Source organism: Salmo trutta, chromosome 17 (genome assembly GCF_901001165.1).
Source record: "Salmo trutta chromosome 17, fSalTru1.1, whole genome shotgun sequence".
NCBI classification, from domain to species: Eukaryota; Metazoa; Chordata; class Actinopteri; order Salmoniformes; family Salmonidae; genus Salmo; species Salmo trutta.
Genome location: NC_042973.1, coordinates 20827894 through 20850906, shown reverse-complemented (window position 1 = coordinate 20850906; position 23013 = coordinate 20827894). Strand labels below are relative to the sequence as shown.

General features: G+C 43.0%; 1 protein-coding gene across 8 annotated transcripts in view; it reads right to left on the bottom strand.

Annotated features, from left to right (window-relative positions):
* Positions 1-23013, bottom strand: part of LOC115151834 (A-kinase anchor protein 13) — a 172448-nt gene that overhangs the window by 25961 nt on the left and 123474 nt on the right. For 7 of the 8 annotated variants that reach the window (XR_003867369.1, XM_029696105.1, XM_029696100.1 and 4 more), the window contains exons 9-17: positions 19160-19247; positions 14701-14816; positions 9460-9851; positions 7240-7296; positions 6775-6834; positions 5154-5313; positions 4795-4900; positions 826-853; positions 577-691 (exon numbers count right to left, since the gene is read on the bottom strand). Coding sequence is in view for 7 of the 8 variants with exons in the window: in XM_029696105.1 (XP_029551965.1) it covers positions 577-691; positions 826-853; positions 4795-4900; positions 5154-5313; positions 6775-6834; positions 7240-7296; positions 9460-9851; positions 14701-14816; positions 19160-19247 (1122 nt within the window). In the remaining variant the exon portion in view is untranslated. The remainder of the gene's footprint in view (positions 1-576; positions 692-825; positions 854-4794; positions 4901-5153; positions 5314-6774; positions 6835-7239; positions 7297-9459; positions 9852-14700; positions 14817-19159; positions 19248-23013) is intronic. The other variant, XM_029696106.1, reaches the window with a different exon arrangement.

Sequence of the window (23013 nt, the reverse complement as noted above, 5' to 3'; positions counted from 1 at the left end):
AGCATGCCTCTGTTTCCTGTTTGGCTTCCCTACTGCGTGCAGACTAGGCGCCTCGCTCTGCTTCTCACAACTCACAGACTCACAGCCAGATACACTTACCCAGCAGATATATACTGTATACTCCCTCACAGTCATTTACAATCTGATTATGACACCTAGAGCACAGATACGCGCCAGGGAAAAGTATCTTATTCCGGAAACGACAGTTTTGAGATTGCAATATGTGTATTAGCCTGCACACAGCTATTAGCCTGGACATAAATTATAACCTGAAAACTTGTACCCAACAAGCTATAATGAGAAACCTTTAGACACGTAATAATCCATTGGATTCAACACCAATACAGACAATAGCGCTAGGGTCAGAAAAGGTAGTGTACTACTGGAGCTTCTTAAATTCAATTAACTTCAATACAACTTTATTTATCCCCTGAGGGGCAATTCTGAGCCAGGCCCTATGCCGGTTATTTCATTGTTAGTCTACACCTGTTGTTGTTTACAAAGCATGTGACCAATAAAATGTGATTTGCTCCGCTAGTGCAGGAGGAGGAAGAGAGGCTGAATGGACAGACTCACCTTGTTCTTCTTAGTACTCATCTTGCTCTTGAGGTAACTGAAGGTGCGGCTGACCTTGGTCCCCTGTCTCCCCTCAGAGTCGCTCCGCAGTGGCCCCGGGTCCTCCTCAAAGATGCTGGATGAAAAAGAGTAGGAGAACCAGAGAGACAAACTCAGTATACTGCCATTCAGACTGCCAGATACTACCCTGCTGGAGAAATAGCCTTTAAGAACAGACCCATATAAAACGGGACAAGGTTTCTGTCTTACCTGTGCTCTAGTGATGCCGATCCCATTCCTACAGCAGAAATAGAGAGGAGGTGATGAGCTGGATCAATGGAACAGCAGATTGTGTCATTTATTTATTTACATTTGTATTGGTACACCAGATAGGTGCAGTGAAATGTGGTGTTTTACAGGGTTAGCCATAGTAGTGCGGCACGCCTGGATCAAATTAGGGTTAAGTGCCTTGCTCAAGGACACATCTACAGATTTTTCACCTTGTCGGCTCAGGTATTTGAACCAGCAACCTTTCGGTTACTGGCCCACACTCTACGTGCTAGGCTACCTGCCACCTTAAACGGGACAGGGAGTTGTAAATGTAGTTAGAATAATATAAATATGATCAAAATATAGCTGTACATTTATATACAATATGAGCAATGAAAGCATGTTGAAACAACGTAGATTACAGAGTGGAATCCCCCCCCCCCCAAAAAAATATATGTACTTTTATCAGTATTTTGGTTCAGTACAAGCATACATTACATAACCATTACAATACATTTCCAAGCAGAGGTGATATCACTTAACACGTAGTAGTACCAATATCCAACAGAACCAGGTTAAAACCTGATGTGGATAGGGGGCAGTATTTTCATGGCTGGATAAAAAAACGAGAATATGCATATAATTAGTAGATTTGGATAGAAAACACTAAAGTTTCTAAAACTGTTTGAATGGTGTCTGTGAGTATAACAGAACTCATACGGCAGGCAAAAACCTGAGAAGATTCCAAGCAGGAAGTGGCCTGTCTGACAATTTGTAGTCCTTCTGTTGCATCTCTATCGAAATTACAGTATCTGAGCTGTTACGTGACACTTTCTAAGGCTTCCATTGGCTCTCTAAAGCCTTCAGAAACCGGATTGACGTGTCTCCTGTCTCTGGGCAGATAACAGCAACCCAGTTTGTCAGTGGACTGCCTGGTGACAGAGAGACTGGAGATGCGCATTCACGAGACCTCGCCATTTTTTTCTTTTCCTCTTTGAATGAATACAACATTGTCCGGTTGGAATATTATCGCTATTTTACAAGAAAAATAGCATAAAAATAGATTTTAAACAGCGTTTGACATGCTTCTAAGTACGGTAATGGAACATTTTGATTTTTTTTGTCACGAAATGCGCTCGCGCGTTACTCTTTGGATAGTGACCTGAACGCACGAACAAAACTGAGGTATTTGGATATAACTATGGATTATTTGGAACAAAAACAACATTTGTTGTTGAAGTAGAAGTCCTGGGAGTGCATTCTGACGAAGAACAGCAAAGCTAATAGAATTACTCAGAAACTTGGCGGGTGTCTGAATAGCTAGCCTGTGATGGCTGAGCTATGTACTCAGAATATTGCAAAATGTGCTTTCGCCGAAAAGCTATTTTAAAATCTGACATAGCGATTGCATAAAGGAGTTCTGTATCTATAATTCTTAAAATAATTGTTATGTATTTTGTCAACGTTTATGATGAGTAATTTAGTAAATTCACCGGAATTTTTTGGTGGGAATGCTAGTTCTGAACATCACATGCTAATGTAAAAAGCTGTTTTTTGATATAAATATGAACTTGATTGAACAAAACATGCATGTATTGTATAACATAATGTCCTAGGAGTGTCATCTGATGAAGATCATCAAAGGTTAGTGCTGCATTTAGCTGCGGTTTGGGTTTTTGTGACATATATGCTTGCTTTGAAAATGGCTGTGTGGTTATTTTTGGCTGGGTACTCTCCTGACATAATCTAATGTTTTGCTTTCGCTGTAAAGTCTTTTTAAAATCGAACAATGTAGTTGGATTAACGAGAGTCTTATCTTTCAAATGGTGTAAAACAGTCATATGTTTGAGAAATTGAAGTTATAGCATTTTTTATTATTTTGTATTTCGCGCCACGCTCTACCATTGGATATTGGTGAGGCGTTCCGCTAGCGGAACGTCTGTCCATGTGGAATTGCACACTGGGTCATTTGGTTAAGGAAATGGCCAATTAACAACAAGACCAACAAATACATACACAAAGGAATGTGACGATTATGCAGCATACATGTACAGTAGTAGTCAAGGGTGGCCAATAATAAAGACATTTACTGAGGGCCAGACACAGCACTGAAACGCAGCCTCAGAACTACCACAAAGCTCAATAAGACACACAAATCACGACAAACACAGAGACATTTTTACAACAAAAAAAACTGCCAGTCAAAATCTCTCACAGCTCTTAAGCTGTAGATATGACACACTAGAGCAGCGAAAGCCCTTTGAAACGTCATCCTCCAGCAACGGCCCAGACAGGGATTTTCTTCCTATCGTTCTCTCCAAAATAATATACAAGGCTCAAAGGAGTGTGAAAGCAGCAGTGAAATGTTCCTATCCTTCGTAGCAGCTGTCAAGCCCAACAGGAACACTTTGAAATGTGTTTATGTGGATTCCAAAGAATGGAGGCTAGGGGGAATAAATAGAACTGATGGAGGAAAGAGAGGGGAGAAATGTGTGTAAAACTCACAGGAGAGACATAATAGGAACGTCAGCCATGTCAAATACAATAGGAAAAGGGCTACTTTGAAAAGGGGCTACTATGCTAACAGAAAGCTGATTATTTGATCTCAGTTAGATACCAATAGTGGGAAATAGATTCTGGGTTTATATGCGTCTCCAGCAGATATAACATACGGCTGACTGGACTGCAAAGGGCTTTCACTCTGCTACAGCGTCCCTACTCTTTTAAAAAATCTGCACAATGAGTCTGCTGTTCTTGCATGGGTTTCAGCAATGTAGATATAGTTCAGAAATATAGGGCTCTTAAAAGGACAAAAGAGTTAACTGTTCATGAACATTTATGAAATATGTGAACATCTTGGCAGGTTTGACATCCTTTTATAATTTTTTCAGTCATTTTCATGGCAGCCAAGGTTTTCGAAACTGATCAAATAGTTGAATTTGCTTGAAACTTCACATAAACAGAACTGCAAACAGTGCATATTAGATCACCTGTTGAGATTTGCATTAGTGACTAGAGGCGATTTAAGCCTATGTAAGTAATTTTCTTTTTAGAAACAATGACTTCTTCTGATTTATATTTTAGCAAACCAAATTATTTGCCTGACATTGTTAACCTTGTTAAGTTTAGGAGACCAAACAGAGATGAATTGATTTAAAAGAGTTGATTTAGAGGTAACGTCCTTTAGTGACACGGGTTGACCTAGAGGCACACTACACAGAAAGCAGCCAGGGGCTAAGGGGCCACTCAGGGCATTCTGGGAACTGTAGAACTTACTCAATACCTCCTCCTCATCACTGGAGGAAGTGCCAATAAAAAATAATGTTCTAGATTTTGGGAAGATCGGAGAGATGCTGAAAGAGAAGGAGATGCGCTACTTTGGTCGAGTCCGTCCATTGGCTATCCAGTTCAAGGGTACAACAAATATCAAATCACACGTTAAATTAGCACAAGAACCTGGGCCGTCCCTCATTCCCTTCCAAGTGATCAAATGAGTGAACCCTACACAAAGGGACAGGGAAACCAGAGAAGGGAGAAATAACAACCCCAGTGATAGTGAAGAGAAAATCTAACAGTAGCCCCTGTTAGCCCCAGAGGAGATTGGGATTGAGAGAGTTAACAAACCACCTGATTCCTGTCTGGGAAACACAGCAGAGGGACAGAGAGACAATTGACCTGTAGGACGAGGTTGGAAACAGCAGGTGACAGGAGACTTGATTGTTGGATAGATAGAGGAATGGGCCTGAATCCACAAAGCATTTCAGAGTAGGAGTGCTGATCTAGGATCTGTCCATATAATCTTATTCATAATGATCTAAAAGGCTAAACTGATCCTAGATCAGCACTCCTATTCTGAGACGCTTTGTGGGTACAGGCCCTGGCCTTGTGTACCACCATGTTACCATAGAGAGAGAGCGAGAGAAGGATGTAGAGGGTAACCCAGAGAGAGAGTGTAAAAGTGACCCTCACCCTCCAGGTCTCTGTGACTGATGGCCAGCATGGACACCGACTTGGTGAGTGCTTGGTGAGGAATGGAGGGACAGCTGTGTCTCACAGGCAGAACTCTTCCTGATTTCTGAAATAAAGGAGATAGAGATAGAGAGAGAGAGAGAGAGAGAGAGAGAGAGAGAGAGAGAGAGAGAGAGATATCAGTGAGCTGTCTGGGTGAAAATAAAACATGAATTACACTACTGTGCATAGAGAGAACCAGTCTACATGGGATGGTATGAAGATTCATTGATTCAGTGCAAGTGCAAGTCATTGTGCAAGCAAAACACAGGACATCTATCGTAAAGATACGTCTGGACAGTATAGTGTGCGAGGGTTACCTGGCTGTCGAGGCTGCTGTAGTCTCCCAGGTCTGACTCCTGCTCCTCTGTTAGGGACAGAAGTGAGCCCCTCTCCTCACTGTCCAGACGCGCAACAGTTCCCACACCAGAGGAGATCTTCCCAGCATCCTCCTCTCCAGCCAGACCCTCCAAACTGTAACTGCAGACACAACAATACCATGTTAGTGAAAGAACACTCCACTGGTGTTTCTGGTGATAGATGTGGTAATTTGTTTAGGGACAGTAGATACAAACACCCTGTGAGATCTTTAAACCCTTGGTAGGAAGTGAACTCACACCCAGCAGATCTTCATGCTCCGGAAAGGATGACACAATCAGTTATTTCAAAACTGAAACCACACAAGTGGAGTGCACAAGTACATACACATATTCACAGTTAAAGGAAAAATCCACTCCAAAACAATATATATATATATATTTTTTTTTTAATTAGTCCACTGTTGATACAGTCCCAAAATGTTTTGCATGTCAGCATTTACGTTTTGAAGATATTCGATTTTCAAGAAGCAAAGTGTCACTTGCCACATCATGATGATGAGGGGTTTGGCACATCTTGAAAGTCTAATATCTTGAAAACTTGACTGTCGACATACAAAACATTTGGGACTGTTTTAAAAGTGGACTAATGAAAAAAATACCAAAATATATTTTTGGAGTGGATTTGTCCTTTAACTAGATCCCTGCAGTAGAGCAGTGAGGTGATGATGAAATACAGAAAAGAGCAAAAGCATGTATAGCCAAATTAAATACATATGAACACCAGCACAAACAGGAAGGAACACATACATGTAAACCTAAACACAAATGTAAGGGGGAAATAACTGAAGTAAAATAAACATAAAAATACAATTCCCCAAGCTTCAAATCAGTTAAACAACCTAGTTGACTTGATTAAAAAGTGTAGCATGTTAAATAATAGGCGACAAATAAACTCCTTTGAGACCATACTTATGTAATTTATGAATGCATAAGAAATCAGCATTCAGTATTAGAATACAACAGACCTATTATCTCGTTCTAGCTGTGTGTTAATTCATCCTCTCACTGAAGCTGTAAGTCTGGCTAAGCGAGATGAACTGAACTAAAACCATAACTCACCTGTCTGGCTCACTGATGATGATGATTATATTAGTCATTCTAATCTTTGCAATAGTTAACCAGCAGTGTAGCAGTATAATACTATTGTTCTAAAGATGCTTGATGCTTCCTCTCTAAATTCTAGCTTCCTTGTCTCAGAGAGAGAGAGAGAGAGACAGAGAGAGAGTGGAAGAAGATAAGTGACTGTGCATCGCTGAGGTCGACCACAACTGACCAACAAGGTGAATAAGACAAAGAGAGAGAAACAGCAGCAGTGACAAAGCACACACCAAGCCAAAGACACACCAAGCCAGAGACACACCTAGCCAGAGACACACCAAGCCAGAGACACACCAAGCCAGAGACACACCAAGCCAGAGACACACCATGCCAGAGACACACCAAGCCAGAGACACACCAAGCCAGATACAGACATGCACAGAGCAGAGAACATGTAGAGGCTTCTTTCATATTGTTTGTGTGTTTGTCCTCTTAAGCTATTAGTTGACACGTGATGGCATACCTTCTGCTATCAATCTGTTCCGGGTGGGGAGGGGGGACGTTGGAGGGACACCAGCTCATACTGACAGGGAGAAGCCAGGGAGGGAGAGGGATGGAAAGGGACAGGAGAGGAGAGGAGAGACAGACAGACAGGAGCAGAAGGGAAAGGGTGACGTTATTTCAGGGTGAGATGTGATGGTCAAAGGTAAAAGTGGTGGGTTAATGGAGAAGGTTTTTTTCCATTGAGGTGGCTTGATACATATTATATTGGAGAGAAATAAAGTTTTCACTGTCTTCATTCTTCATATGTTTTAGAAATGATTTTTCCATAGCATAAGGCACATAAAATACAATTTGATTTGATTAGGGAGTGCTCAATATAGGTAGCAATACGTTTTACATTTTCTTCCCGTAATTAAAAAACAGCTTGGCAGTGACACACCAGAGAGAGTCAGAATGGAAACATTGAGGAATAGCTGTGTGGTACCTTCTCCTATGAAATGTTGGCTTTCGAGGCTTCCCTTCCCCTTGACCTTGCAATAAACTGAAAAAAGATGGGGAGATGAGCAGATGACAGAAAAGATGGGATGAACAGAGAGAGATGAGAGCACTGACAGTACAGTACATGATCAAATGGGTGATAATGAATAAGAAGGAAAATGGTGGCAATAAAAATCACAGTGCTTAACCTTTGACCTGGACCAGGCCTTTCCCACAAAGTCCACTGACACAGAGGTGCCTCCAGGAGTATCTAACTGTACTGTATAAGGCCCCCTGAGGGACAACCATGGATTAAATACACACAGAGACAAATATCTACATACACATGCGCTCACACACACAAACAGTAGCCCACTGACACACAAACACAAAGTGTCTGAACTTGAGGCCGTATGAGGACCAGTCCTCGGAAAGCAAGTCTCTGTCCTAGTCTCATCCCTGCAGACTGCACTTCCCAGGGTACTACTGTCTCAAGTGACTCCCCAATAGATAGCATCATACTGAGGACAAGTCAGGATACTGTAGGAGTTGGAGGCTTATGGTTCACACTAGAGGTCGGCCGATTAATTGGAATGGCCGATTAATTAGGGCCGATTTCAAGTTTTCATAACAATCGGTAATCGGTATTTTTGGCCACCAAATACATTTTTTACCCACATTTTTTTTACACCTTCATTTAACTAGGCAAGTCAGATTAAGAACACATTCTTATTTTCAATGACGGCCTAGGAACGGGGGTTAACTGCCTTGTTCAGGGGGGATTCAGGGATTCGTTTTTGCAACCTTCTGGTTACTAGTCCAACGCTCTAACCACCTGTCTTACATTGCACTCCACGAGGAGCCTGCATGGTAGGCTGACTACCTGTTATGCGAGGGCAGCAAGAAGCCAAGGTAAGTTGCTAGCTAGCATTAAACTTATCTTCTAAAAAATTATCAATCTTAAGATAATCACTAGTTAACTACACATGGTTGATGATATTACTAGTTTATCTAACGTGTCCTGCATTGCATATAATCGATGTGGTGCCTGTTAATTTCTCATCGAATCACAGCCTACTTCTCCAAACGGGTGATGATTTAACAAGCGCATTTGCGAAAAAAGCACTGTTGTTGCACCAATGTACCTAACCATAAACATCAATGCCTTTCTTTAAAATCAATACACAAGTATATATATTTTAAACCTGCATATTTAGTTAATATTGCCTGCTAACATGAAATTGTGTCACTGCTCTTGCGTTCATTGCCTGGCTCGTTGTGAACTAATTTGCCAGAATTTTACGTAATTATGACATACCATTGAAGTTTGTGCAATGTAACAGGAATATTTACACTTATGGATGCCACCCGTTAGATAAAATACGGACCGGTTCCGTATTTCACTGAAAGAAAAAACGTTTTGTTTTCGAGATGATAGTTTCCGGATTCGACCATATTAATGACCTAAGGCTCGTATTTCTGTGTGTTTATTATATTATAATTAAGTCTATGATTTGATAGAGCAGTCTGACTGAGCGGTGGTAGGCACCAGCAGCTCTTCGCTGTACTTCAAGCATTGCGCTGTTTATGACTTCAAGCCTACCAACTCCCAAGATTAGGCTGGTGTAACCGATGTGAAATGGCTAGCTAGTTAGCGGGTGCGTGCTAATAGCGTTTCAATCATCACTCGCTCTGAGACTTGGAATAGTTGTTCTATAACTACAACCTACAACTACAACCTAAAACTTCTTACCTGGAAATATTGAAGACTCACGTTAAAAGGAACCACCAGCTTTCATATGTTCCCATGTTCTGAGCAAGGCACTTAAACGTTAGCTTTCTTACATGGCACATATTGCACTTTTACTTTCTTCTCCAACACTTTGTTTTTGCATTATTTAAACCAAATTGAACATGTTTAATTATTTATTTGAGGCGAAATTGATTTTATTTATGTATTATATTAAGTTAAAATAAGTGTTCATTCAGTATTGTTGTAATTATTGCAAATATATATATATTTTAAAAATTGGCCGATTAATCGGCATCGGCCTTTCTGGTCCTCCAATAATCGGTATCGGCATTGAAAAATCATAATCGGTCGACCTCTAGTTCACACAGATTATGACTTTTCACCATCCATCCATAGCTATCCTTCCTGGGTATGTACCATAGGGTAGTGAGTGTGTTGAGTTAGAGGTCAGTGTGTGGGGTTAAGAGGACTCACCTGCGTTGGTTCATGTCTGTCTCTCCTGCAGGATTCTTCCCTGGGCCCCAGCTGTGCCGGCGGAACGGAGAGAGCGAGCGGATAGAGGAGCGCAGGATAGCGGAGCACACAGGCACCTCTGTCAGCTTGTCTTTCCTCTCGTCCTCCTCCGCCCCCCTCCCTGCCGTCTGCCAGGCGTCTCCGGCACTCCAACTGGCCCTAGTGCTCAACACCCCTGCCTTTGCCCCAGCCCAAGGAGGGCCCACTCTGCCCTGGGACGAGACACTGGGAGGACCCACACTACCCTGGGAGCTGGCGCTGAGGGGACCCACACTGGCCACGTCGTCTATGGAGGAGAAGGACACCGACACACCACTGTTGCGTTCCCTTGGCCCAGTCACAACCTCCTCTCCCTGGGGACAGAGGGGATACAGAAAGTACCTGTTACCCACTGCAGTCAAAGTCAACTGAATGGCATTGTGGAAGGATTTGGAATTGCACATTTCAGCTAACACATTTGGGTAAGGGGCACTATGTTTTACACCAAAAACAAAGCTAAAAACATAAATTATACTAAAGGTGTGAAAGCTAAATAAATCTGTATCTATTGTCGAAGTAGTCAGTTTTGACTTAATGTCCTGTCTTGTATGTCAGTGAGGTTAGGCCTGATGACCGGTCTGAGCTGCCTTTAGTCTGAGCTTACTGCAGCCTTCAGTGTGGCGAGGGGAAAGGGCAAGGCAGTGAGAGAGAGACATGCTGCTGGGAGAGAGAGTTCTTTCCAGCCCTATAAAAGGTTACATAATAACAGAAACACACACACACACCCTTTAGGGAGGCCGGCAGGCAGGCAGGCTGCAGATGATTTCCATTGGGACTGTATCATTAGTTTTCACATTGTCCAGTAGTGCCAGCACTGGGCGTGCGAGCGGGTGGTGAGCTAACGGACGGCCACTGTGGCTCAGAGCATAATCACGCAGGCCGCTTTATGAGGACCAGGCCATAGAATATCAGCTTCCAGAACAAATGAGTCACCCTTCCTGAGCTCATGCAGCAGAGCAGCAGTCAACCAGCTAGCAGTGTCTACACAAACACACACCTATAGGCAAGGTTATTATAGTAAATGAAAACTGAAACTAAAACTAAAACTGGAAAAACTATTTAGTAAAGTGAAATTAAAATATTTGAAAAAAGAAAACTATACTGAAACTACTCTCTTTGACTGTAAAAATAACTAAAATAAAATAAAAACCATCATAAATTAAGTTACGTTTTTTTCTTCTACACTCTGGACAAAAATCTAAAAGGGGTTTTCAAGCTTTTTTGTAATGGGGTTTTTGAGCTTCTGAATCTGGCGGTAAATGCTGCCAGTAGATGCCGATGTTTCAAATAGGCGTAGCTTGTGCATCACTATCCTTATCTATCACTAGCTAACAGTCAAGAAATCTGAGGGCGAGTACAGGAAGTAACTGAGCCAATTTAGAACAGCTTGTGAAGTTGATGGAGCCGTTTGCAATCCAACCCAACCAACTTCAAACTTACAGCCATTCGCTGATTGATGTGGTGACTTTCCTTGAGGCACACTTGCAGTCAACTACTGTTGCAAAATAGTTGGCACAGGTCCTCCTGAAGTTACCGCGTGAGCTCTTCGCATGCAAACGGAATCCTCTGGCATCCAACTTTGATCCAACCCCTGCATTAGCTTGCCTCATGGACCCAAGTGTCTCTGGCACTTAGCTCAACAGAGATGGAGCCACTGGTGAGGGACGCAGAGTCTTTTATACTTCAGCAAATCAGAGAGTACAGCCATGAAGCAGCAGGACCCCAGGAAGATACCATAACGATGAATCCAGCAAGCATCTTGACCATAGTGCTTCAGGAATATAGTTTCCTTGCATCGAAGATTGTGTTTGAGGTCACCGTCCAGCCGGATGGTCAATCTAGCATGGCATTAAGTGCCCCGTGTGAGTTGCGGAAATACTTGGAAGAGGTAAAGGGGCATGTTTACAGAGTCACCTCTCCAGTTCTGGCAGACAAGGATGGCTGTTTATCCAAAGCTGTGCCCTGTGGCACTGGATCTGGTTTGTGCCCCTGAATCCCAAGCGTTCGTGGAGAGAATATTCCCTGTCTGTGGACAACTGTCATTAGGCTTGAGAAACCGAACGACCACCTTTCTAGAACGAAGAGTCTACTTAAAGACAAACCAGAAAATCTTGTTTGTTTGAACAGAAACACACACACACAAGCTGGCTGGCTGTGAACTGATATTAAAAATATATATATATTTAACCTTTATCTATCTAGATTTGTGAAGAAGTGTTGTATTGCTTATGTTTTTGCAAATGTTTTTAATAACTCTATTTGAAGGGGTTAGTCAGTCATACATTTAATATTACATAACATACAGTGAGGGAAAAAAGTATTTGATCCCCTGCTGATTTTGTATGTTTGCCCACTGACAAAGAAATGATCAGTCTATAATTTTAATGGTAGGTTTATTTGAACAGTGAGAGACAGAATAACAACAAAAAAATCCAGAAAGACGCATGTAAAAAAAAGTTATAAAATGATTTGCATTTTAATGAGGGAAATAAGTATTTGACCCCCTCTCAATCAGAAAGATTTCTGGCTCCCAGGTGTCTTTTATACAGGTAACGAGCTGAGATTAGGAGCACACTCTTAAAGGGAGTGCTCCTAATCTCAGCTTGTTACATGTATAAAAGCCACCTGTCCACAGAAGCAATCAATCAATCAGATTCCAACTCTCCACCATGGCCAAGACCAAAGAGCTCTCCAAGGATGTCAGGGACAAGATTGTAGACCTACACAAGGCTGGAATGGGCTACAAGACCATTGCCAAGCAGCTTGGTGAGAAGGTGACAACAGTTGGTGCGATTATTCACAAATGGAAGAAACACAAAAGACCTGTCAATCTCCCTCGGCCTGGGGCTCCATGCAAGATCTCACCTCGTGGAGTTGCAATGATCATGAGAACGGTGAGGAATCAGCCCAGAACTACACGGGAGGATCTTGTCAATGATCTCAAGGCAGCTGGGACCATAGTCACCAAGAAAACAATTGGTAACACATTACGCCGTGAAGGACTGAAATCCTGCAGCGCCCGCAAGGTCCCCTTGGCTCAAGAAAGCACATATACATGCCCGTCTGAACAGGTTGAGAAACAGGTTGAGAAATGTTTGATAATTTATTAAAAATAAAAAAAACAGAAATACCTTATTTACATAAATATTCACACCCTTTGCTATTAGACTCGAAATTGGGCTCAGGTGCATCCTGTTTCCATTGATCATCCTTGAGATGTTGCTACAACTTGATTGGACTCCACCTGTGGTAAATTCAATTGGTTATACATGATTTGGAAAGGCACACCTGTCTATATAAGGTCCCAAAGATGACAGTGCATGTCAAAGCAAAAATCAAGCCAGGAAGGAATTGTCCGTAGAGCTCCGAGACAGGATTGTTTCGAGGCAATATCTGAGGAAGGGTACCAAAACATTTCTGCAGCATTGAAGGTCCTCAAGAACACAATGGCCTCTATCATTCTTCAATCGAAGTTTGGAACCATCAAGACTCTTCATAGAGCTCGGCCACACTGAGCAATCGGGGGAGAAGGGCCTTGGTCAAGGAGGTAACCAAGAACCCGATGGTCATTCTGACAGAGCTCCAGAGTTCCTCTGTGAAGATGGGAGAACCTTCCAGAAAGACAACCATCTCTGCAGCACTCCACCAATCAGGCATTTATGGTAGAGTGACCAGATGGAAGCCACTCCTCAGAAAAAGGCACATGACAGTCCGCTTGGAGTTTGCCAAAAGGCATTTAAAGGACTCTCAGACCATGAGAAACAAGATTCTCTGGTCTGATGAACCAAGATTGAACTCTTTGGCCTGAATGCCAAGCGTCACGTCTGAAGGAAACCTGGCACCATCCCTACGGTGAAGCATGGTGGTGGCAGCATTATGCTGTGGGGATGTTTTTCAGCGGCAGAGATTGGGAGACTAGTCAGGATCGAGGAAAAGATGAACGGAGCAAAGTACAGAAAGATCCTTGATGAAAACCTGCTCCAGAGCGCTCAGGACTGGGGCGAAGGTTCACCTTCCAACAGGACAACGACCCTAAGCACACAGCCAAGACAAATGCAGGAGTCACTTCGGGACAAGTCTCTGAATGTCCTTGAGTGGCCCAGCCAGAGCCCAGACTTGAACCCGTTCGAACATCTCAGGATAGACCTGAAAATAGCTGTGCAGAGACGCTCCCCATCCAACCTGATAGAGCTTGAGAGGATCTGCAGAGAAGAATGGGAGAAACTCCCAAATACATGTGTGCCAGGCTTGTAGCGTCATACCCAAGAAGACTCGAGGCTGTAATAGTTGCCAAAGGTGCTTCAACAAAGTACTGAGTAAAAGGCCTGAATACTTATGTAAATGTTACATTTCCGTTTTATTTTATTTGATACATTTGCAAAAAATTCTAAAAAACAGTTTCTGCTTTGTCATTACGGGGTATTGTGTGTAGATTGATGAGGGAAAAAGTATTTAATCAATTTCAGAATATGGCTGTAATGTAACAAAATGTGTAAAAAGTCAAGGGGTCTGAATACTTTCCAAATGCACTGTATATATTTCCTGATTTAGGACAGAAAGAAAATCTTGTTTCTTATTATTTATTTTTTGACTGTCCTTTTTGCCATTTATGAATATGTTCGTCAATGGTTCTATGGCCTTTAGTAGTAAATGCCAAAATCAGTATTTTTCCACAAGAAACAAGAAATGAGGACCAAGGCTGTAGTGTGAAATTGCATTGGAGTGCCATTATGCCACAGCCACCCTCCACTGTATAAATGTTGAAAAAAAGGGTTGGGGGCAGGGGAGGGGAGGAAGGGCGGTAATGAGCGAGTGAGTGGGATGAGGTCATAATGAGTTAGCTGGCCCAGGAAGGAGTGCTCATGGGAGGCTGCTGATGTCACATGGAACAGGCAAACTGACCAGGCTGCTGTGGACTGGAGGTGGGGGCCAGAGGCCAAAACATAAACTAACGAATAGAGGAGCTGGGAATTATATGGGACTATATCACCAGAAACATACAACATAAAGTCATAGACCATGTTGTTTGTGTCATAGGATAACTGACTTATAATATACCCATATGCTATCATGTCATAGCCACTCAAGACACAGACTTACTCTTCTTCTTTGACAGTGTTGTGACTATAAAGGGAATGTCTCTTTCCAGTGTGCTGATCTCACCTTTCTGAAGACACCGTCCTCTCCCAGACTGTCCAAATCACTGACTGAGTCCCGCAGGGCACCAGTGGTCGACACAGATCCTCCAACACTCTCTGAGCATGGGGATACTGGGAATTCTGGGAAAGAGAAAATACGTATTAAGATTAGTGTCAGATATTTACCATGGCAAGGCAGCACATATTTAATTGTATTTTTATTTTTAAATGTAACCTTTATTTAACTAGGCAAGTCAGTTAAGAACAAATTCTTATTTACAATGACAGCATACTCCAGCCAATGCAGAGTCAATTGTGTGCTGCCCTATGGGACTATCAATCACAGCCAGATGTGATACAGCCTGGATTCGAACGAGGTACTATAGCGACGCCTCTGGCACTGAGATGCAGTGCCTTAGACCTCTGCGCCACTCGGGAGTCCAAAGTCAACAGGCTTTAGAATACAATCAGATTTTCCAAAATCAAAACACAACAGGAAGATTAATCATCAAGGTCACATTTTCTAAGAGAATTGGGCCAGATACACCACTTTGATCACAACACAGTCAAATGATCAGTAAGAAAAATGTGCTGCAAAACATTATTGCATCGCTAGTTGCAATCCTTTTGGGCAGGATGTTGATGTCAGAAAGGATTTTATTCTATATGAGTATACTGTATGAATGGGTTGTTGTTTTGTCATTGTTTGGCCTAACAACCAGTGGAACAGTGGAAGTGAAAGTTGCCTAAAGCGAAGGGAAGAGCATAACAGAAACACAAGATACAGAGCTGCAGTGATTTGGAGATCTTTTTAAGCTATGATCAAATCAAATGTTATTGGTCACATACACATATTTAGCAGATGTTATAGCAGGTGTAGCGAAATGTGCAGTAGAACTACAATGCAGTAGTATCTAACAGTGCAGTAGTATCTAAAAACGATTCACAACAATACACAGAAATCTAAAAGTAAAAGAATGGGATTTAGAAATATCTAAATATTAGATTGAGTGGCATTGACTAAAACACAGTAGAATAGAATACAGTACATACATATGAGACGAGTAAAGCAGTATGTAAAAATTATTAAAGTGACTAGGGTTCCATTATTAAAGTGGCCAGTGATTCCAAGTCAATGTATATAGGGCCGCAGCCTCTAAGGTGCAGGGTTGCGTAACCGGCTGGAAGCCGGCTAGTGATGGCTATTTAGCAGTCTGATGGCCTTAAGATAAAAGCTGTTTTTCAGTCTCTCGGTCCCAGGTTTTGGTGCATCTGTACTGACCTCGTCTTCTGGATCATAGCGGGGTGAACATGCCGTGGCTCGGGTGGTTGATGTCCTTGATGATCTTTTTGGCCTTCCTGTGACATCGGGTGCTGTAGGTGTCCTGGAGTGCAGGTAGCTTGCCCCTGGTGATGCATTGGGCAGACCGCACAACCCTCTGGAGAACCCTGCGATTGCAAGCTGTGCAGTTGCTGTACCAGGCGGTGATACAGCCCAACAAGATGCTATCAATTGTGCAGGGTTTTAGGGGCCAAGACAAATTTCTTCAGCCTCCTGAGGTTGAAGAGATGCCATTGCGCCTTTTTCTCCACACTGTCTGTGTGGGTGGACCATTTCAGATCGTCAGTGATGTGTGCCGAGGAACTTGAAGCTTTCCACCTTCTCTACTGCGGTACCGTCAATGTGGATAGGGGCATGCTCCCTCTGCTGTTTCCTGAAGTCGACAAACAGCTCCTTTGTTTTGTTGACATTGAGTGAGAGGTTATTAACCTGGCACCACTCTCCCAGGGCCATCACCTCCTCCCTGTAGGCTGTCTCATCATTGTTGGTAATCAGACCTACAACTGTTGTGTCGTCTGACAAACTTGATGATTGATTGATGATTGAGTTGGAGGCGTGCGTGGCCACGCAGTCATGGGTAAACAGGGAGTACAGGAGGGGGCTGAGCACACTCCCTTGTGGGGCCCCTGTGTTGAGGATCAGTGAAGTGGAGGTGTTGTTTCCTACCTTCACCACCTGGGGGGTCAGTCCAGGACCCAGATGCACAGGGCGGGGTTCAGACCCAGGGCCCGACCTTAATGATGAGCTTGGAGGGTACTTTGGTGTTGAATGCTGAGCTATTGTCAATGAACGGCATTCTTACATAGGTATTCCTCTTGTCTAGATGGGATAGGGCAATGGCGATTGCATCGTCTGTGGATCTATTGGGGCGGAAAGCAAATTCAAGTGGGTCTAGGGTGTCAGGTAAGGTAGAGGTGATATGATCCTTAACTAACCTCTCAAAGCACTTCATGATGACAGAAGTGAGTGCCACGGGGCGATAGTCATTTAGTTCAGTTACCTTGCCTTCTTGGGTAGAGGAACATCTTGAATCAAGTGGGGACAGCAGACTGGGAAAGGGAAAGATTGAAAATGTCTATAAACACACCAACCAGCTAGTCTGCGCATGCTCGGAGTACGCAGATAGGGATGCCATCTGGGCCGGCAGCCTTGCGAGGGTTAACACACTTAAATGTTTTACACACATTGGCCACGGAGGAGAGCCCACAGTCCTTGGTAGTGGGCCACGTCGGTGGCACTGTGTTATCCTCAGTCTGAGCACTGATGGAGGGATTGTGCGTTTCTAGTGTAACTCGGGCAGTTGTTGTTGCCATCCTGTACCTGTCCCGCAGGTGTGATGTTCGGATGTACCGATCCTGTGCAGGTGTTGTTACACATGGTCTGCCACTGCGAGGACGATCAGCTGTCCGTCCTGCCTCACTGTAGCGCTGTCTTAGGCGTCTCACAGTACGGACATTGTAATTTATTGCCCTGGCCACATCTGCAGTCCTCATGCCTCCTTGCAGCATGCCTAAGGCAAGTTCCCGCTGATGAGAAGGGAGCCTGGGCATCTTTCTTTTGGGGGTTTTCAGAGTCACTGTGACCTTAATTGTCTACCGTCTGTAAGCTGTTAGCGTCTTAACGACCGTTCCACAGGTGCATGTTCATTAATTGTTTATGGTTCATTGAACAAGCATGGGAAACAGTGTTCAAACCTTTCACAAAGAAGATGTGAAGTTATTTGGATTTTTACGAATTATTTTTGAAAGACAGGGTCCTGAAAAAGGGATGTTTCTTTTTTGCCGAGTTTATGTCGGCGAAATCTTACTTAATGGCAACTGATAAGAGCGTCTGCTAAATGACTTAAATGTAATGTAATGTAATCTCTGCACAGATGTGAACAGTAGTCTAAATCCTATGAAATAATAAGCTACATAAACTATCTTCTTCGGACATCAAAGGTAGTAGAGGTAGGGTAGCCTTGTTCGTGAGCTGCACAGTGTGCTGCATGCCTGGCCTGCCAACCAAAGGGTGCAGTGATACCGAAGGGACACATGGTACAGTAGGGATAAGATTCAAAGAAAGCAGTGCCATTCCATACCCATCTTATCTGCATCAATGACCTTATCATTTCAGTGCTCCAGACTGCGACTATTTAGTTGCCGTTTTCGACCCTTTGTCTTGACTGTGCAAGTTCAATTCTTAATTGGTGGCATTGGTGCGAGCTGCACATTCTATCTTCATGGTCACCTTACTTAAACATTTTTATTTTTTAGGAGGCTAAAACCATGATTTGGTCAAAAAGTCAAGTACATTAACCTCATCATTCCTCTAAAGAAAGTGTCTGCCTGGCCCTGTACCTGTTTCACTGCTGTGTGGAGCAATCCACTCTCTCTCCTTTCCCGGGAAAACACTTATGTTCCAGGATAAAACAAATAAAGTGTTCTTATTGTATAACATTTTCAAATCTAATTGTGGGGAAACCACAGCTATCATAGTTCTCAGCTTTCTGTAGGTATCATTTTTATTTCTCAACTCTAAATTTTGCGCTCAATATAAACTATTTTACAACAGAGATACTTGATATGGCTTTGAGATATGGAATGCGCAAAATGCCTGAGCGTGTTTTTGTTTAGGCATTTACTTTGTTTGATATTTGGCAATGTGAAAACAACTGGACCAAATGGAAAAAATACAATGTAACAAATAATGAAAATGATTGAAACTATAGCTCAGAACTGTGTGTGAAAACGCCCTAAGCCTCTCTCTCTCCTCCTACAAAGCGCTGCTCTCTCCTCTCCTCTCATTTGCCAGAATGTAATTTGATTTCTGGAGGATCTCAGTTGGAAAGGCGAGGTTGTAACTTGATTTCAGAGGATTAATACATACTGTAGGTCCTCCAGAAATCAAATTACATTCTTGCAAATGCTCTTCCATGATCCAAGCAAGGACCTCTGGAACTCTGACAACCCTCCTAATCTTCATTTATGCTCCTCTCTATCTTATATAACCCTCAATGATTAGTGACTGCCTGACAGAAATTGTCAATACAAATTCCCCTGACAAGCTGCCTTAAAGACAGAGTTCCTTTGACTAACAGATCTGTATGTAAGTTCCCTTAGCCTCATCTAAAGTACGGCATCATATTTTGACTCGTTCTTACCTGTGCATTCTGGGATGGTGGTCTTCACCTGTAGTGTGGGATCTGTGCAGGGCTGGACAGGGTAAAATGACTCCTTCTCTTTGTGGATCTGTAAACAGAAGACATTTGGTATCAACAAGACTGAACTTATACAACAGATGTCTTCAGCAATGTAGAGGGTAAACATTTTTAGTTTTTGAGAGACAAAACCACTACTGGATATTCACCAACTGCCCGTTTCTCTGAATTTTCTATTTTCATAAACCCCAAGAATCTGAGAAGAATTCCTAGTATTCTCAACCACATTGTCTTGGCTGGTTGGTGTTGTATGAACAGTCAGACAGACTTACAGTAGTGTTAGTCTCAGGACATTAACATTGATAGCCTCTACTTTGGAAGACCCCATTTTCCCTACCACAGAACCATTTTCCCTACCACAGAACCATTTTCCCTACCACAGAACCATTTTCCCTACCATAGAACCCAGCCTTGCATAGGAGAGGGAGAAGAAATACATTCCTGGAGGTAGAGAGAATCTAATCACGTGAATAAAAGACCACAAACAGTGGGACTGTGCCGCGATCTGACTTGCCAGGCTCACATCTGGCCTATCCCATGGGCCCAGATCTGCTACAGGCAGCATACAGGCAGCATACAGGCAGCATACAGGCAGCATACAGGCAGCAGGCTCTCTGTCTGGAACAGCCTGGGCTGAGCTAAGCGGAGACTGCTGCTCACCACACATGCTGCTGGGAATTTGGACTGGGAGTTAGAGAGGAATTCTGCCCACATGTAAACATGAGGCCTGATTGACATTCAGCTAACAGCTGCTAGCAGTCTGAGGCTCTGGGTCTAGCAGGAGTTCAAGAAATATAAAGATGATCAGTGTTCACTGTTCAGATGGCAGTACCAGCAGAATGGAAGAGGGAGAACACAAACACTCAGATTCATACAGAGATAAACTATTGCTTTTTCTAGTAGATGCCCTTATTACAACCCAAATACATTAGTTGAAGATTTCAAGACTTACAATATAGTGACTACAATAATTACACTTCTCCAGGGAGGGGTTTGTTGAGAACTTGGCCATGGAGAGTTGAAGAGGACAGAGAGGCGATTCACACCGCTCAGCCTCAGTACCACATCATACATCATCAGCCCCAAACATCACACCCACTGGCAGACCACTCATCATGTGACTCCAGGTCGCCAACTACAGAGCCAATCCTCCCATGTACTGTATGTGTGTTTGTATAAGTGTGTGTGTGTGTGTGTGTGCATGCTTGCGTGTGTGTGGCTGTGTGCTTTTACTATCTTTCTGGGTACCATACGTCCTCACAAGAATAGTAAAACAAGGACAATTCAGACAATTGAGGATATTTCATCGATCTCCACAAGAAAAAAGGCTATTTTAGGCTTAAGGGTTAGGTTTAGGGTTAGAAATAGGGTTAGGTTAAGATTTTAGGGAAAATAGGATTTTGAATGGGAATCAATTGTTTAGTCCCCACAAGGATAGTAAAACAAACATGTGTGTGTGTGTTTACATGAGTATATTATGCGAATGCACTCGTGCATGCAAGTGTGACTGCATGTGTGTGTGTGTGTGTGTGTGTGTGTGTGTGTGTGTGTGTGTGTGTGTGTGTGTGTGTGTGTGTGTGTGTGTGTGTGTGTGTGTGTGTGTGTGTGTGTGTGTGTGTGTATCTGCTTATATTGATATGTGTTTATCCAGGACATTCTCCAGTCACACACACAAAGACGCATGAGCAGCTGCTGATTACAGGGCCATATTGTTCCTCCCCTTATCAGCTGCTGCTGCTCAGACCCAGGCCAGGGGGGCAATACGGACACGTGACCTGGAGATACTATCCTCTCAGACCACACAATGGCTTTATCACACCACACGACCCACGGAAAGATAGATGACCCATGACCACATCTCAACATGCTTTTATCACTTACAGACAACCCACGTTGGGACCTCATCAAGGTTTATCTCACATAGACAACCCAAAGACGCATCGCAACATGCTTCGACAGTATCACACCAGATGACCCATATTCGGACATAAGTATGGTTTATCACAAAAACAGAGGACACATTAGGACCTTTCTATCCCTTCATAACCTGTAGATGACCCTATGGAGACCTCACCAGGATCCTATCACATAAGGCAACCCCATCCTATCACAGACCAACCCCACAATGCACCACCCTTTATCCAACCAGACTCTAAGATTTAAAGGTCCTGACTGAATCAATGACTATGGTCCCATCAGCCCAGACCCAGTTGAGTTTGTGACAGGCCCCTGGGCCCCTGACTGTGTGCCCAGTCCACATCAAACACAGGACTCTGACACCGGACACAGTTCATTGACAAACTGCTGGTCACATAGCTGGATTCCATTCTGATGCCATGTTGTGTGGTAATCAATTGTGATGTTAATGAGCCTAGCAGTCTGGGTTGGTAGGACACACAACCTGATCTACAGTCAGCGAAATCCTATGTGACATCTTGGCTAAATATCTTTCTGAAGACCTCGACTCTGACTCAATCACACACACAGAGCTACAGTAATCAAGAAATATGCAATACATAACACAGGTCTGTATTACTATATTCTCAAAATGGGCAGGAAAATGATCAGCTATTTGGACTTCCAGAGGAGAGTTCACTGTCTATTTGGTTTCCACCACTGAGGAGAGTAAAGTCAAGAAGGCCAGGATCTTTTTGTTAAAGAGGAAATACATCAGTCGGTCAGTTACCTGTCTGGACTAAACAGTCCTTAAGGGCCAGAGACTGAAACAGACAGTACAAACGGAAATATTAAGAAATACTGAACAAAGGATCCATTGGCTACTATGATTTATGGTCCAACAATTAAGTTATGAAGCCATTCCACTGCTTTCTTTCACAACACAAACATGTGCACTGACATTCATTACTAATGACAACTTACTTGATGACAGAACTGATTGAGTCAGGTAAAAGTAAATTATATTTCAAAGCATGAAACCCAATAAAGTCTATATGCATTTTTGTTATGTGAGAGAGAGAGAGAGAGAGAGAGAGAGAGAGAGGGAGAGAGAGACAGAGAGAGGGAGAGGGGGAGAGAGAACAAAGTCTATGTGAACATTGCTCTTCTCTGTAGTGGGAATGTGAAAACATGGATTTCCCCATGCTTGTGGTTAATTGTCTTAGCCCCACTAGAGGGATGTGGGGGGAGGGGGCTTCTATACCAGGGGCTCTGCACAGTCAAAGTGGCTAGTGGACAATGCACAAGGCCTAATGGGCCTGCCTACAGCCCAGTCAATCACTGAGCAGCCTCTGTGTGCCCTGCAGCGCTGGGCGGAGGAGAACACTACACTCTTATCCTCCAGAAGCCCAGGGTCCAGGCCCCACAGCAGACACACACCGGACACACATATGCAACATACAATATAGGACATGAGACATGGACACAGTTCTTATTGTATACAATGCATGCAGGTACAGACACATATCCATTCTTATCCAACAATGAATAATAATTCATTTTTGTTCTATTCTATTTTATTATATTCTATACAAAACTAGCATGCATTTACACAGTATTTCAGGCCTTAAGCCTGTCTCCTGTGCTGTCTGAGAAAAGTAGATGATCAGCTAAAAATTGATAAAGGTGGGTGGAGAAAGAGGCTCAATGTTCAGAAGTGTCCTTGATGGAAAATAAACCAAATATAGTGTATGGCAGACAGAGACTTGCCATTTCCACAATGACAGCCAATGGCTGGCGTGACACAGTGGCACAGCAAGGGAGTGGAATGTCTTTGGAGACAACTAATTTGAAGTGCTTTGTTACAGTACTTACAGTGTTACGCACATACGATCAATACA